We start from the raw sequence: 18,027 nt of genomic DNA on the forward strand, positions 1-18,027 counted from the left end.
AACACACACACACACACACACACACACACACACACACACACACACACACAGCCTAGGGAGCACATTATAAAACAGCCCAGCTAAATAGATTGTGTGTGCATGACTTGCCCACAGTCGATGACACTTTCCCTGAGCCCTCATGAGCATTAGCGAACCGCTTGGATTACACAGCCAGATAAAATTCACTCGCTATTTTGCAAAATGTGCATCCTGAACAGCCAGTGAACCACAAATGCTTCACGAGTAATGTTGTCACACAGCATCTTTATCATTTAAAAGTTTTCTTCTTTTAGCTTTACATAAGGAGTGAAATTAAAAGCCAGCACTAGAAGATAAACCCATGCGAACCAGTCCTCACATGATCGCCTGGCCATCAATTCCTATTGTTTCCATGTATTGCTCCTTTTACTCTGTCTTTAATCTCAGCAATATGCAAGACTACTTGTTCAACAGGATTCTACTGTACAACCGGAGCTAAGTCCAACCAGCGTTAAAAGAATAAATAACTTCTACTACTCATGGAATGAATCAATCTAGCATACAAAGAGAATTCAGGGTACTCTACCACAGTTGCAAATCCCAACACTGATTTAGCATTGAATTATGTTTCCTCATTCCCTCTCAAGTGACTCATTTTTCGGATTCATTTTGGGAAATGAACACATTTGTCATATCCAACCAAATACAATCATACAATAGCTCCTCAATCACCCCGGCAGTTGTATGTTCATATTGAATGGCCATTGTCAGAGCTGACATAGCCATTCTGCAAATTGGGATTCAATCATAGAACTGGATAATATGGATTCAATGCTGATTGCTCCAAGCTAACTATTCATTACTATACGAACAACACACACACACACACACACACACACACACACACACACACACACACACACACACACACACACACACACACACACACACACACACACACACACACACACACACCATGTACTCTTAGTAAAGAAAGGGAAACCAATAAATACATAGTTCCTCTTTCTTTTCTGCATTCTATATATTTTTTTCAATCTCCAAGCGGTATGATGCCATCTATTGGACATACAAATGAGTTATAACACGCATCATTCTTTAAGTCTCGCTGTTTGTACACAATGCACCATTCCACAACATGCATAGGTGTGCCGTTACAGCTATGTGTGGGCATGTTTATCTACTCATGTTTTAGGGTGAGGCTATGGCACAGCCTTGTGGTTGGATGTGGCTCTCCACCATCTAGGATGAGGATGGTCTCCTGGCAGACTGCATGGGGCTTTGTTCATGTTATCATAACATACTTAATGCACCCCCTTACCCCACCCCAGCTCTCTACGGCTTAAGAAAGTCACAGCACTCCCCCTAGTGTTTGCTGAAGAAAAGTGCACTTGCCCAACACTGCTCAACTGTTCAGTAGTTTTACCATACGACTGCATTTGTTATTCAAATATAGTCATGATTTGATTTCCCCAAGTGTTATATAACAAGACATATAACAGTACACACTCTTTACATAATAAATAAATAAACTCTTACCTTCCAGCGCTGCTAACACCCTCTCCTCCTCTCTGATATGCCACTGAAAATAGAGAAAACAATTTGAAAATTATTAGATTGATTTTAGTTTTGTCAGCGTTGATGTAAATGCTTCCTTTTACGTGTATGTGTTTTATTTATCAGTTTATGTGAGCATGTACATGAATGTTTGTGGCATCATTTTGGCTGAGTCACACACACAGAGCAACAGGAGCAGAAGGAGTGTATGTAAGAGGCTTATGAAGAACAGAGATGCAGAGCCCTTTGGTTGCTGGCTCAGGTTCAGCGTGTTTGAAGCTCCGCGCATTGAAAGTTGGACTCTTTCAAGGAGCTCTAAGCTTGCTGTGTGTGAAGGAGAGATAAACTTCAAACTTTAATTACGATCTCTTCCCCGAAAGGAGGAGAGATGGAAGAGGGTAGTTAGGGCCTCAACTGTGTCAATTCCCCGTCTCAAAACATGAAGTGTGGTTTTGGCCTTGTATCAAAAAAGGGGAGCTCTTATCTCTATCTAATGCAAACAAAGTATCACACTCCAATTCCGGATGCAAATCAGCACAAGGCACCCCAACATCTTGTTAGTAGCAGGGTGCCAGGGCATGGAGTTTTACGTCTTAAAGAGACAAAAAAGTTAGGCTTGTTTTTCAAGTGGAAGATTTCCAGCTAATCATGAAACAAGCTTGCAACAGCCAAAGTATTCTACCTGATTACAAGCCTTAAGGCAGACAGAAAAACAACTCTGCTAGTGTTCATATACGACCTATGCAGAGACAGGCTCAATCAGGCCAATGCTACCACAAACTGTACATTATTGTTTGACTCACTCTTCTTCTCCTGCCCTCACTTGTAATTCCTCTCAACCATTAACCATTGTATTAAGCACTCCTAACACCTCTAGGGAACACAGTTCTTCAGACAGATTAAATAAGAAGGATTGTAAATACATACTTGCAGAAAAAGAAAGATAGGGTATTTTTTCTTCAGTTTTTTCAGTTTTTTTTATCTAGTGTGTTGGAGTGCTGGTGGTGTGTCATTCTCTTAAATCCCATCTGAGGTTGCCAGTAGCCCTTTGATCAATTTACCACGAGTTTAAGCAGCCTCTCAGAAGTGCGGCCTGCTTCTCTTTAAGCATTACATTCTGACACGACCCTAACATTTGGTGGAACATTTATTTCTTGTTGGATCTTTAAACTGTGCAAATGTTTGCCTCGTTTAATTGGTAGACACCGAGTGTCCCTTGTTGACTTGTCCAGATTTAATGGCTCTCATCTATTTGGACTGTGGCCATTAAAAGAAGTGTTCAACAAATAAAGGGAAAAAGCTGGTGCAAAGTGGATCAATAAAAGCAGGCATCCCTTATTTTAATTATGAAGAAAGAAAAAGAGAAAATAGAAGTGCTTACCGGTTGGTGTGAAAGTAAATGACGGAACTGTTGGGACAGAAACAAAAAATAAATTAAATTACTGAAGTATTTTGCATCGACACTGTCTGGAACGAGTTCCTGGGACATAATTCAAAGGGCTTCATCGCCACATCGTTTCTGTTTGAGTACACAAATCCTCAAAAAGTATTTTTGCCTGTATTCACACGCTACTCGCTGGCCCCTTGTCTTTGATCCCTGCAGACATCCCTGGACCCCAACTGGCGGAAAGTGAGTGTTGAGCCAGCTGCTGGTTCAAATCCTGGCTCAGACTGTCAGAGGCCTGCTGGGCGGGGTCACACACTTGGGAGATATATGTTGCTATCTCTAACACTCACATTATAACCCATACAGCTCAATTACTCACACTTCATCATAGAGGGGGCCCTTTTGCAAAACAGTAATACACTGTGGGCAGATTTAGATTCTGTAGTGGCTGTTGTTGGTATCTTATAACATATTTGTTGGTTTCCTTTGTGAAGAATTGAAGAACACTACACCATGCATTGAAGTTGATGCAACATTGCACTATGCCGGTAGTCATGCAGAGGACTGCCTTACGATTAAAGTATTGTTGCTGTCTAAGTACGAGACATCGGAGAAGGACGACAACGTTGTTATCACATTTCCATTTCCTGGAGCAATACATTCATACATTACCTGTTCCAAAAAATGTCCTCTAAATACAACAATCACCCTATCATGTTTGAATCTCTCAGCTCTTGATGCTCAACCAAGTCTAAAGATATGTGCAGTCCGGTGGCTTTAATCTGTTGGTTGAATGCCTGGGAAGGGGGATAGACTAGCACTTGGAAGGCTTAACTGCCTGTGAGAAATGCAAACTAGATTGAAATACATATATTGATTGTACTCTAATTCCTGGTACTGATCATTTCACTAACAACATTTGTTTTGAGGATTTATGCAGCACTGCAAAAAGGTATTTTCAGTTTCCAAATGCAACTACGTATAAGAGACACACTGTGGCACACACATTCACACGTCCCAGTTCAGCCTATTTCACCCTGTGTGCAGATTGTTGCTTCATGTGGTTGCAATTATACTCTTTTCAAAACATTCTTAGTAACCAGTTCCAACAAAGATCGTGGCTTCTTGTGGTCTGGGTGCATGAGGAGGAGAAGAAGGAGGGGGGTCATGTGTGCCTACTGTGCCTCTGAAGAGCTGTATGAGTTTGTGTGAGTAAACATCAACATACAGAATCAAAGACAGTCAGCGGGTTACCTCAGCCTACACACTCGTCTCTGCCTCAGGCCACAGATCATTACTTTTGAACCTTTAAACTTACAATTATATATCACTGTATTCCCTGTGTTTAACCTCTGTTTTTAAGTGACTTATGTCAAAATAATACTTTTCAGATGTCTAACAACATAAAAGCATTAAGTGTGTTGTCAGACTTTAATACAATTGATTCACAATATCATTAGGAATGTGATACTATCATAGATGTTCATGACTATATAAAGACTGAAACGGGGAAAAAAGGTAACAGTTCTGACCATTATCAAGCACACACAGCTATGTGTAAAAGCTGTTAAAGACCACAGAGCTTAGGGGAAAGCTTAGCTGAGGTGTCTCTCACTTTCACATGACTCACAACTCTCACTGTTAGCATTGATTTTGTCTGTGTTTATGTGTGTTTGTGTCAAGGTTGAAGGGTGGATCTCATCTAGCCCTGGCACACAGCAGTAAACCTCAGTGAATGACTGTGGATGGTGTAGGTAGCGCTCACAGGCAGCAGCTGCAGAGCCCAAGGCCACACATTAAGCCAGCCCACACATAAATGAGACTGAGAAAGAAAGGCTAATAGCTCTCTTTTAAATCTTAACAATTATGGGCAGAGGTTGGACATGTCATGAACCCTGTCACTTCGGTTTATTCAGGTAAAGAAACACACTGGGTTACGCTGTGGCTACTCTAAGAGGGTTGAAATACAGCCCAAATACACATGGGTATGAATGTTTGTGTTTTTCCAAATGTATGATAAGCACACACTATAAGCAAGATTGCTCAATGCAAAACTCCTCCAGATCTGAAAAGATAGCAAGATTACTTCAAGCATGTGAAAATGTCAGCATGTCCTTGATAAAGATGTATTATGGTAAGATATTCTATTTCCCAGCTCTGTCAAAAGGGAGTTGCTAAAAGGGCAGTTGTTGGACCTGAAAATGTACTTTACTGAAAAACACTTCACACCCCCTTGCAGGATCGGTGTGACAGAAATAGGAAAAAGAAATAAAAGACGTCTTCCCGCAGCACTCTCAGCGGGAGCTCACGTCACATCCCTACTGGAGAGCACGTTCAGATAGACTTCACCTAGAGCACTGTACATAGACATATGTCAGTTTGTGACAGGCAGGATCGGAGGAAGCATTTGTGCAGAAGATGGTGGTGGTGCACGACAATGACAGGCGTTGCATGTTCTTACAATATTTTGTAATTGGAAAACCTCTAACCTTAAACCAGCACTTTGAATCAGAAATTCAAGTGGATATACATGGTAGTGGTCACTGTGTCCTTACCTTTGCGAATGCCTGCATAACTGCTGGAGAGGCCATTCCTCTTCTTTCGGTGTCTATACAACCAGATGCTGAAGACCATGAGGATGATCCAGCACGCAGCTCCTATGCCGGCTATAAAGGCCGGCTGCTTGACAACATCGGAGATCTGCTGGGACAGGGGGTTCTCTTGGATCCCCGTCTCTGTCATTCGCCCAGATGCATCTGAGAATCAGGAATGGAGGAGATTTCAGAGCAGAATTTGAAGAAAAAAACATGTGGTGGTACAAATAATATAGCACCCATGCAATAAAGGGAATAAGGAATATGAAAACAGCAGATATGAGGGAAAGAAATGTTATTTAAAGCTTAAAACTCAAAGCAAGTGCAAGAGCCTGAAGTAGGGAAATATATCTAAAATAAATGGAGGCAGCATAAATATGAAAATTCCTCCTCCTGACGAACAAAAAGATTCTCAGCGGGTGTGTATGAGGCTGGGTTGTGGAAATGGGAGTCGTTTCTCTCTATTATTCAAAAGGCTTTCATCTCAAATCCCAGTCAACAATGGCAGGTGAGCAGACGAAAGCAACCAAAGACATTCAAACTGAGCCTGTGCGCCACACAAGCCTGATGGAGCCGGATAGGAAAACACAGAGGCGTCATTTACACCGAGCATTGGCTGTTTCATAATCACTTAAATAAATCCAATGAGACCATCCTCAAACACAGTCACCACAGTAATTAGCAAACTGAGGCACATCTGTGAAAAGCTGAGGTGTGAATGCCTTGAGCTGTTTCTACTGTGAAAAGCCGTGTAAAGGCACCGTCTGTGCGGCTGCTCACAACAACCCGCGCTTTCGGTCTGTTTTTCTTATCCGTCTATTCTCTCTGTGCTTCTCCCTCATGCACGGTACATGAAAGACTTATTTGGGTTTGCCCCAGCCCCCACCATTCTGACACTTCTTCATGTTCGAGTTATTTTGACTTCATCTCTTTTGCTCAAGTCTTTCATGTCGCAGCCACTCTCCTCTACCAAACTCTCTAAGCCAGAGGCGAAAACACTTCCCCAATGAAACCAGCTCTCTGCCTTTACCCCACATCACTCTGTCTGTCTTTGTCTCAGTCGCTCAGCCGATGAACGCCTCACACTGCCTCTCTCCTCACTCCTCTGTCTTCTCAATTTAAGGCTCATTCTGGCCGAATGAACGGAGCATGCCAATGTGACTAAGCAGCCCACAAGCGACTGTACAGGTACCTAGGCTGGCATGACGCATACAAGCTCAGAGTGTGACAAATGCATTTGGTGAAGCGCTGGTCCCCAAGGCACATTGTTCCACTCCAGTGTTGGAACATAGCAACCATCACCATAGGAACTCTTCAAGGGAGGGAAGTTGTATCAGTCACAGCCGATGCTTCTTCATGCCTATCCCAGCCCACTCAATCACAGATTCAAAACCAGATGGAGCTCTATCTCTTCCTCTATCTCTGCTCTTTAGTGGACATAAAAATGATAGCAACAAGCCCCACTGAAGTCTGCAGTGTGCTTCTTAAAACTAATAATATGTTATGCCTGAGCCCAGAGTGCAGGATTCATTATTGCCTTTGTTGTTTGAAGCACAGACAGAAAACATTGCATCCTTGAGTGGAGAGCAGAGCAGGGTGGGGCAGCCAGCTCAACAGCTGCCACCCAGGAATTTAATGTGCCCACGTGGATCAGGCTACCAGCAACTGGCAGCTAATAGCCATTGCAGTGCTCAAACCTGTAAAAGTGTTGTACCATTCAAACGTCATCCTATTCTGTGACGAGTTTTAGGGTGCTTGTAAAAAACGTAATCACTTCAATTACAGTTTTAGAGCGCTGTTGATAAAGAAAGGGAAAAAGGCAGATTCTTAAACATTCACTATAAGGAATTACAAAAATATATGTTTTATTGGCAGAATGTCATATAAACTAAAAAGCTCTTAATTTGGGGTGACTGGATTAATGCGTTTGATTATTTGTTAGACATTTGGTATTCATTCTGACAGGTAGGATTGCACAAGGATGAAGACATTGAAACACAGCAAATGTATCCACTGAAAGAAAGGATAAACAATGATATGACTTCCTGTGAGAGAGAAAAAAAGGTTGTTTCTACTCACCAAGCTGGAAGAAGGTGATATCGCTCTTGACCCCGGGACCCGCCCCGGTGCTGGCTGCTACCTCCACGCTGTAGCGGATCCCTGGGGCCAGACTTGGAATGAGCAGGGATAAGACTGAGCCGTCAACTGTGCGGTTGATATGGTACTTGCTCTCATTCCCCAAGCACCAAATCTGCCATAACAGAGACAAAGAAAAAGTAAAGAGTGAGGCAATGTTATGAAGGTTTCGTGACAACATCCAGTTTGGTAGCTGCCACCAATCTGTGTCCAGATAATTTGTTGGTACTACTATTGGAACATTTCAGGACAACACAGGTATTGAATTACATCTCTGAGCTAGGAAAACATTTGACAAAATGGCTTTATGTTTTAAAGGCTGCGCAACACAGGGTCAGTATTAGCTGAGGTAGCCATAACACGTTTCTGTGTAGCCTTAAACCCATGAAAAACAAATGGGGATCAGTAATCACCTCCATAACCCAATTTCAGCAGGAGCTAAGTGCTGTCACTCCCAGGAAGGAGCGCTGCCTCGCAGGCTGACTCACACCAGGGCCACAAAGAGAAGCATACATTCACCTCAGCATGAGGCCTGGAGACCTCCACATCCTGGACCCCTGACATTCTGCTTTCTTTACCCCCTACCTCCACCCAGCAGTTACCCAGGTTAACATATAAACCTCCCTTGGTGTGTACTATACCATGTGCATGTGTGTGTGTGTTTCCACTTCTGTGATGGAACTACAACGCCCTGACATTTTCTGTGTATCTTAAAAATTGCGGTGGGTGGAAAGGGCCGCTAGGGACCGGGCCTTGAAATGATTGTGGAACGCTCTCGAGCCTGACTTAAAAACCATGAAATTACGATAAAGCCTATCACCAGAGAACATTTACCTCGAAAATTAACAGGGGCTTAACATTTTCATTGGCTCTGCCTCATCTACCCTCCTGCTACTAACCTATATTCCCTGCACCGTTAAAGGTGTTCCAATTAAAATACAGGACTTGCACAGCATAACATTAGAGTGGATTCAGAGGGAGGTCAATATTACAGGTACACGTATATTATAAAGGAAGGACGAAGAAAAGAGGACCAACAAAATGATAAATGAGGTCTATCTCTTCTTTGCCATGTATTTGATCATTGGTCATTATCATAGCTTCAGTCCGTTAATCTAATATCCAAGCAATTACCTATGTTTTCATTAATGTCTTTACTAAGTCTGGTAATACCTTAAGTAAAGGTTTTTTTGTATCTTCATTTTCATTTTGACCAGCGCGATAATATGGTTAAAACATGATCAATCTCTACAAAATCTATATGAAACATGTCATGAATGGCCTATCATTTTATCTCCACACACAATAACTTGTAGTCACCAGTTTAAGGCCAAACTAATATAAGAGGCAAAAAAGGAATCCATCAATAATTACAGCTGAAATTGCCTCCTCATCAATATTCACCCTACGAGTGCCACAAGATGTATGGGCCTACCCTTTCCACCAGATGGCACTGTTTTACAACAGTTTCCACCAGTTCCCCTGCTTTTGACTCCTTCCCTGTCTGGTCTCTGAGCCTGTCACATGCTGGAAGAGCACAAAGGTGCGCCTCAACCAGGAATTCATTACCTTTCCATGTCTGTGCATTGTCTCTCTCTCTGTTATCTGTATGTCTGCATCCCTGTTTGTGTCTCCTTTGTGTGTTTCTACAATGCAAGTCTCACTGCTCAGAACAAAGGTAGCTGCAGGTTTTGTTTTTACCTTGTACTCCTGGACCACCCCATTCTGTTCCTCTTCTGGAGGGGGTTGCCAGGAGACCACGATGGCGGTCCCATTGTCCTCACTCTCCGTCACTGTAACCTCACGAGGCGGGGCACTGGGGGCTGAGGGGGGTAGACAAAAGATACACCTTCATACATGAGATACCGTTTTTTTATAACTGCATGCAGTCTCTCCCAGTTTCCCCTCATCACATTGAGCTGTCACAATCTTTGTTTGAGACTAACGCTGAGGTGAAAACAAAAGAGCAATAATCAAAATTCCAATGCTTTTATCTGAAAACGGGGTTTGTTTAACAAGTGCTCTTGTGGGTATATAACATGTAATTGTTTACTGAAAACACACAGGGAGTTATGATGGCGGGTGTATGTTAGTGTGTGAACGCCAACCTGTGGTCCAACGGTAATTAAACTGAAATAATTACCAATGCGACATAAAAGCTGTAATCACAGTGTGAATGGGTGTTATAAAAACTGCCTTTTTCTGCTTCAAGGAGAACAAACATTGTTTTAACTGCTCCAAAAACAATTATCAACAAGACTAGGAACAAAGGAGAATCCAGCAAAAATAGATCAAAACACTCCCACGCATGCAACAAACACAGACACACTGTAGTAAACACTATGCACTCACATTTATCTTAACTGTTTGCTACAGATTACAATTCACACTTGGGCTTCAACCAAACCTCATGAGACTGCCACAACCACACCCTATGAGGAATTAGTATGATACTTATATATATGGGGTTCCATAGGGCCTTTTAAAGAGGTGAACATCAACCCTAACCCTAGCATACTTGAATACACCACATTTGAACATACCATAATCTTGCCATAACTGCCTGCTGTGAACAGCTGTTGTATGCTCTCACACATGCGAGCTGAGCATATAAAATAGTGTAAACATGGAAACATGCATGCACGCATGCAAGCACACTCGCGCACAGTCACACTCATTCACATCCCCCCACCTTCTTCCAGCGTCTTGCCAATTTTGATATCACTGTCTGTTCCCTGGAACTCATTGAAGAAGGGGCGGATTTTGAATTCGTATGTGACTCCTTTCCGAAGCTGCGGCACAACAGCGCTTTCCTCCCCGGGAGTTCGCACCTCGAACACAGCCCACTCACTCCTCTGTAGCCCCTGCGGTGAAGGTCTGTACATCACCTTGTAGCCCTGGATGTACTGCGACTGCTGCTCCACCTTGTGAATGAAAAAAAGTTTGATTAGATACTTCACAGTGGAATATAACACAGTATTGTTATAAATGTTGTATCACTTGACAGCTATGGATTGCTGATACGCCAGGCACTAGATGAAATGGGGTGCTAACTCATCACATCACCCCTCTGTGTATCCATCCGTATCTACATCTCTCTTTTTCAACTGTGTGTCTATGCGCCATTTGGAGCAGCAGCGATTTGTGCAACCACAGTATGAGGTCATTGGCCAGAGGTTCCTCCAAGTCTGGAGCTGGTTAAACAGGGCCCAGGCTCCCAGAACAGCCTGTCTCATCCTGTCCTGCTCTCCAGTGTACTGACTGGCTGCTAGTGTCAAGGAAGAGGGGGAGAAGTGAATCTTTATACTGAGATCCAGAAGTTGAAAATGCAATTTTAACAGCATCTGATTAGTGAATCAGCTTATTAATAAAACGTTGCTCTGTTACCCAGCATGGTTAGAGAGAAGACCGTTAACCCGTATGCTAATATCCATACGACTCCCTGTGGAAGGCAGGCAGCAATGGCTTGTAAAGATTTTAGTGATTTCTTTATCCCTCCCCCGTAAAATATGCTGCCGGCTCAGGTGGTCTTCATTAGCCTGAAACTGTGCAACCATTTACCACAACACAAGGGAAAATGTAAAACCAAGAAACTCCACATTGGGAATAGATTTAACCCCACAAAACAAGGATACCGTGGCGTTTTACTATATTGTAAGTCTCTCTTGTATCATGTGTTTTTTTGGAACATTCCAGGGAGACAGGGTAACTGGGCAATAATGTTTTAAATCAGTCTTGACATGTCAGTATCCTTTTCACGTTTCCTCGGTCCCATTCATCACTCACTGTGGCACTTCATAATACTAGAGAATGTAGGGGTGTCCCTATGTCAAAAGGCAAAACAGGACTGTTCTTTCCTTTCAGTAAGCCATCCAACAGACCAATATCTAGGTGGACAGTATAGATATAGTCTCGTCAAATAAAAAAAACGATACATTAACCATATCAATTTCAGGTGGACATTTCATTTGGAGCTTTTAGGCTATCAGTTAAGGAAAGCCACCTTAAGCTCCCAGTTCTACTTCTTCCTCTCCCACCTATCCGTTTTAACATCTGTAAGCCATTTCCACTTAAGAGCATGAGTTGGCCGCCTCTTCCTTCTCACTTGTATTATTTTAACAGCCATCAAGTGTTTTCAATCTGAGAGGGCACAGGCTGGCACGCCACACACTGCTATGCGGTACAATATAGTCTGCAGAAGGCTAGGCTCTGTAGTTAAGTTTTTGGGCGGTTGAGTGGTCCACTGTGGGCGAAGCTGCACATTTTTGGTCTCAGGCCAGTCGACCATTTTCAGACTCATGCCAGATGGACAATAAGAAAACTTGGATTGTGTTCCAAGCTGCTCTCTGCAGTGTCTTTCCTCTGAAGGGTGCTAGGACGTTAGCACATTAGCTCGCCTGAGTGGCCTGACAAATTGACCATGGGGCATATCACTAAACTAACCTTGGAGCTTTGGTGACCAGCTATACTAATGATCCATATGGCAATCTGTGGCTGGCTGCAGCTGTCTAAAGAAAAAAAAAGTGACAACAGTGCATTGATAGAGCATTATACTCACTGTCCACTGCACCCTGACAGATGAGGAGGAGAGAATGGTTGGGTTGTGAAGGTGTATGAGCACTTCTCCCAACTCCCTTTGGATCTGACGATGGTCCACGCCCTGACTGGTGGGAGGGATATCTGTATGCAGAAGCACAGATTTAAAAAAAATTAAATGATATTGAGTTAAACTACAGAAAAAACACAACACTTTGGTGCTGTAAATGAATTTCATATCAGTAAAAAGGCAGCCCTCACCTTGTGTTTTCACAGCTTCAGTGATAGGACTGGGATCACTCAGCCCGTAGGCATTGGCTGCCCGTACTAAGAAGAGGTAGACTGCACTGGGCTTCAAGCCCTTCAGTACAAATGACTCAGTTTTCACATGCTCTGCCAAGGTTTGCCAGCTGCTCCCTGATGCATGACTGTGAACATACAACCAAATAATTAAGGTTTCAAAGTTTTCATTAACACCACGCAGTAGTTTGGTTTATTGATCATTGCTGTTTAGTTTTACCTGAAGGCCTCTATTATATAGGAGGTGGGTGTGGCTCCAGCATTAAGGTTAGGTCTCCAGGAAAGGGAGATGGAGGTGCGGGTAGAATCAGTGATCTCAGGTTTGGAAGGGGCACTGGGGATCAGGTTTGGGTCAGTGGGCCTGTTTGGCTGAACTGGAACTCCAAACTCTTAATTTAGAACATAGTAAAAGAAAGAAATAAAGGAACATGTAGTTTATTGCTATCACAGTAAACAAAGGTATGCAAAACATCTCCAAACTTCATATACCTCTTTATCATTTGACTTTCACAAAGCAATATCACAAACATATCACGCAATTTGAAAAAGTACACTGAGAGACACTTATCCTCCCTATTGGTTAGTCTTACCATGAACCTCTAAGTAGGCTTTCCATGTGGCCTCTCCACTCGGTGTAGATGCGATGCAGGTGTAGGTACCAGTGTCACCAAGCTGCCGGAAAACAGAGAAGAATATTTGGTTAAATGGAAATTATTTAAATGCATGTCATAGTCTCTTGAACTGGTAAAAGTCTATTTCCCGCTTTTGCCTCCTACTGTCTCCCCCCACCGTCATGCTCTGCTTATTGACATTCTGGTGGAGTCGTAGCAGGCAGCTGTCAATGCCTAATAATCTCAATATCATGCCTTTTACAACAGAACCTGAGGAAAGCAGCTGGAGAGGCCAAGTGGCAGAACATTCCTAGTCAAATGGGAAATATTTTCACAGGATCATAGACTAATTGGGGACCTTATTCTCTCTCTACTATTCCAAACATGGAAGTGACTGCTCTGTGCAACAGATGTGGTGACAAGCTACTCTACAGATATAAAGTAGAACATTGGTTATTAATATACTTTTATTAACATTGCCTCACTCTTTACTTTTTCTTTGTCACTTATAAGTAGGAGATTAGAGTTCACTGAGTGATTTTTATTTGTAGTTATGTTTTAGAACAGGAACTGCACAAAGCAGAAAGACCCTAAAGGGATTATACATTTCTTTTTAGGCCTTTGAGTGCAATAGGTCCTGAGAAAATTGAAAAACATATTGTGTCAAAGAATATTGGATTGACGCGTGTTTTTTGTATCCAGATAAAAAAAATTAATTTTGTTCACTGCCTTTCGATTGAAGTAGGTTAAAACATTTTTGAATGGTCTGCTTGCCAACAGGCTATTAAACAAAACACCAACAATATGCAATGCTGCATTTAAAATGATGCATTTAAAAAATATTTCTGCTTTTCTGGGAATGCATAGTACACTAAATGCTACCGTTAGGGAGTGTAAACAAAACAAAAAAATGGGAATAATTGAAAACATGTCCTGCCAATGACCCTGAAGGTGTGTATTTAATCTGGTGAGTAAGAAAATGTATTAAAATTCAAAAATAATAACTCTCAGGCGACATTAATAAAATACATTCCTCACGCATCAAAAACATCTTCATTAAAATGTTGTCAGGTAGAAATGACAAGTTCATTATGTAAAGTGCCTGCGGACTGGGCTGCAGCAGGAGAGGGGCTCAGACGCATCCCCTCCTGCCTGCCTCACACTGGCGGCCCAATCATACTGCCGCTCCTGTCACCACAAGACATGCCAGCATTCATCAGAACACCGCAAACTGACGCCACCTCTGACCCTGTGACGCCTCCATCTGGAAGACACGTCAGCACCCCCTACTTGTTTCTGCCTATGAGTGTGTTCAGCATCAAGCAGCTTGCCACCACGCACACACACACACACACACACACACACACACACACACACACACACACACACACACACACACACACACACACACACACACACACAATTATACATAAAACCCACTGTGCTAGCTTGCTGACTGACAGGAACTACAGACTGTTCAACTTCACAGACTCTATTTTGAAACCCGCGACAACTGACTGACAGCCTACTGAGGGCTGGATCCTGGCAGGGAATACAAGCTTTATTTACCAACCAGCAGGGGTTTTCCCATCACATTATGGATGTAATATGGACAACTTTGAAGTTTATTTGAATGGATTAAGACATTAAAGCTGGTCAAATATATATATTTTTTAATATTTCGATAGTAAGGCAAGTTTATATGTTCATAGTCAAATTACAAATGAACTCCACAGAACAGTACTGGGCGCTGTGCACAGTGTTTACTTTGCTTAATGGTAGAAAGGGATCAGAGCATGTTTATACATGTGACAGCAGGTGTCTTACCTTTGCATAGCGGATCTGTAATGCGCCTGTGTCCAGCTGTTTGACCCTGGAGTCATGTGTGGACACCAACACACCATCCTTCCTCCACAGAATGGTGGGGGTGGGGTTTCCTGTTGCCACACAATTGAGGATGACTGTGCCGTCCACAGCTACTGACTGATTGGTCGGGCCCTGCCGGATAACTGGTGGCGGGCGGTCTGACACAACTGTGGAAGGAAAATGAGCAATCATGTGGAAGGTGGAGAAAAACTGTGAAGGTGTTCATGTGCTGTAGTATGGACAACAGATTCAGACAATTAACTCCAGCCTGTGTGAGAGAAAAGACACAAAAGGCATATAATCTGCCAAACAGCGTGTAGCAATGTTCTAGCATGTGAACACTGTAAGGGTAGTGCAAGTGGAATTACATCCAATTTTATGAACTGGAAACAATCTTCTAATCATTCAGCAGCAGGAGTCGAACTTAGCCAAATAAAAGCAGCGTAATTAATATGAAACAGCCTAAGATACTTCAGTCTTCTCGCTGCAGCTCTAATAGATGCCTGGCACTACCCATATGAACACTGGCAGCCAACAATCCCCTGGCCCATCCCCCAGCCATAAAACACAAAACAAGGGAGAAAAAATCCCCCCAAAAGAACATACAATGGTATTAGCATGAGGGTGTTTAAACTCCTCCTTCCTGCCTTTAAACCCTGTATTTTCATCCAGTACTCACAAAAACAAAGATGTAGCCTGTTTTTGACAGAAATAGAAAGGCTGTAATGGGCAGACAAGAAAAAAGGAATACGAGATAAACTTTAAATAAAAGCACTGTAACTTTTATTTTGTCTCTACTGCATCTGAGTCATCATTTTCCTGCTCTGTACCATTATTTTCATTCATGGCGCTATTGATAACCATTGCTGTCAGCCCCAATAATTAACAAGTGAGTAACATTCATGAGGAGTAATCAAATGAATACCTCACAGCAAAAGGCAAAACAGGCTTGTATGTGCGATAGATCCAGAGAACCATGCTGTGGTAATCTCTGGGCCGCTTTGTCTCTGCTTTTTTTTTTGCCGGGGATGGTGCAATTACTAAAACATTGTCAGCATGACCTGTAATTACTAGATCTGCCTGCGGAGAAGTAGTGGCCTCAGCGCGGCCTTCTCACTTTAATAACTGTCATTATTATCCAGAGAGCATAACAGAATGAGAAAAGGAGAGAGAGCGAGAGATGGAGCATACCATTGTAGGCCTGAAATGAAGAAGGATATTTGGTAAATTAAGGGATGAATCTAGGTGTGTCATCGACAAAATAATAGCTGCCCAGATCTCTGTGGGAATGGTGGAAATGAAGCCAAGGTTGGTCCACCAGGCTGACAGGGATTGGCTAGCAAAGTAATTAGAGGACCCAATCCAGACCTCACCACACAGCCACAGTCTTCCAACGGTCGACAGCAGCAAGCCAGCAATGGAATACCGAATGAGACATTAGCCAGTGTGAAGCCAGCAAAGCCAAATACTGAGCCATGGTCTGGGTGCACAGGCACCAGAGAGTCTCTCCCCCTGACAGGAACACATTGAACAGGCCAGACCGAACCTCACAAACCTCAATTTGGATATTAATATGCTCTACGGCAAGACCACAGCAGTTCAGATGAACAGCATTATCCGCATGAGCCAAAGATTATACGAAATACCGATATTTATCCACTCAAGTTTGCTTTCAGTTTTCCTCTAATTCCCTTTGAGACGTTGCTGTACAGTATGCAGAAACTGGGATTCAAAGGAGGTTGCTCACCATCAGTGATCTCTAGCAGAGCCTTGGTGAGGACGCTGCCAGCAGTGTTGATGGCCTGGCAGCTGTAGTACCCCATGTCTGAGCGTTCGGCTTCCGTGATGGTCAGGTCCCCAGACTGAGTTACAGAAAATCGGCTAGATGGTTGAGGAGGTTGGTAGGAGAACAGAAGGTTCTGTGGGGGATAACATCACATAGAGTAAGACTTTTATTAACTGATATTTGGCAAGAATACGTTTATTGGACAGGCAAATAGACATATGCATGCAACCATAAATAAGTTATTTCTGTAGCTTCACTTGAGTATGGGCAGGTTCTACACATGTATACAAAGTGTTTTGAAATGGAAACGTTTACTGTAGTTTAGTTTGTTTACCTGACTGCCTTCCCGCTGCCAGAAAATGGCTGGCTGTGGGTTTCCAGTGGCTTCGCACTGAAAGGTGACGGTTCTGCCAACCCCCACCACCTGGTTCCTTGGTCTAACCACAAAAGCCGGTGGCACTGCAGGACAGACATGAGAATGGTTAGCCATTGAATATAAAACACACCATAGTATATTATTATAGTTATAATATAACAGTTACTAGTTGTCTGGGTCATTTGAATATTTGAATGAAAGACACAAGGCATTTGACTACAGCTACTGAATTCAGGCTCTCTTCAAAACTTTGCACAGTGTGTGCACAGCAGATTAACCAGTTTGCTGATTATATTAAAAATGCAGGCATATTGTAGATGTAATGAATAGAGAAAACAACAGTTACTCCCATGCCCCCTCATTTGCATGGGCAAGGGCATGGACCATTAAAATTTACATGGAAATGAGGAATACATTTGAGCCATCTGTCCATGCTGACACCTTCCAATAGTGCAGGCATCAACCAGAATGCAGTATCCATGCATCTTAATGACACATTTCATCTCAGACTAAGTCTGGTGTTCTAGCCCAAGGTCGTCCATGCAGCTCTGCGGTGACATTAGGCCTTGCTGGTCTAATAGGCCATTCATGCAAGGACACAGCCTGAGTGCAGAGGTTCAGAGGAGGGCCAGTTTACACCTTCACTCTGTATTGCTGCTAAAATATCATAAATCTGCTAATATGTTAATGTGTTATCTGCAGGGGCTGTGTTATACATAAAGAAAGGCAATCTGAAAGCTGTCATTTGGAATACAGACATAATTTGTCCATGAATAAAATGGGCTGTTTGGTAAAGCATAAAGGGGGAAATAATAGAATGAAATGATGCCGCTTTACCTTGGAGGCCCAAGCTGAGCATATTTTTACCCATTAATGTCCTT

General features: G+C 42.7%; 1 protein-coding gene across 4 annotated transcripts in view; it reads right to left on the reverse strand.

Annotated features, from left to right (window-relative positions):
- The window catches only part of robo1 (roundabout, axon guidance receptor, homolog 1 (Drosophila)), a 173,537-nt gene that overhangs the window by 19,072 nt on the left and 136,438 nt on the right, over window positions 1–18,027 (reverse strand). For all 4 annotated transcript variants that reach the window (XM_010796292.1, XM_010796291.1, XM_010796290.1 and 1 more), the window contains exons 8-20: window positions 17,105–17,229; window positions 16,732–16,903; window positions 14,946–15,151; window positions 13,098–13,179; window positions 12,728–12,896; window positions 12,469–12,635; window positions 12,230–12,351; window positions 10,364–10,595; window positions 9,373–9,494; window positions 7,615–7,786; window positions 5,497–5,697; window positions 2,936–2,962; window positions 1,537–1,579 (exon numbers count right to left, since the gene is read on the reverse strand). In XM_010796292.1, coding sequence (XP_010794594.1) covers window positions 1,537–1,579; window positions 2,936–2,962; window positions 5,497–5,697; window positions 7,615–7,786; window positions 9,373–9,494; window positions 10,364–10,595; window positions 12,230–12,351; window positions 12,469–12,635; window positions 12,728–12,896; window positions 13,098–13,179; window positions 14,946–15,151; window positions 16,732–16,903; window positions 17,105–17,229 — 1,840 coding nt within the window. The remainder of the gene's footprint in view (window positions 1–1,536; window positions 1,580–2,935; window positions 2,963–5,496; window positions 5,698–7,614; window positions 7,787–9,372; window positions 9,495–10,363; window positions 10,596–12,229; window positions 12,352–12,468; window positions 12,636–12,727; window positions 12,897–13,097; window positions 13,180–14,945; window positions 15,152–16,731; window positions 16,904–17,104; window positions 17,230–18,027) is intronic.

This window comes from Notothenia coriiceps, unplaced genomic scaffold (assembly GCF_000735185.1).
Source record: "Notothenia coriiceps isolate Sejong01 unplaced genomic scaffold, NC01 NC01_scaffold00037250, whole genome shotgun sequence".
NCBI classification, from domain to species: domain Eukaryota; kingdom Metazoa; phylum Chordata; class Actinopteri; order Perciformes; family Nototheniidae; genus Notothenia; species Notothenia coriiceps.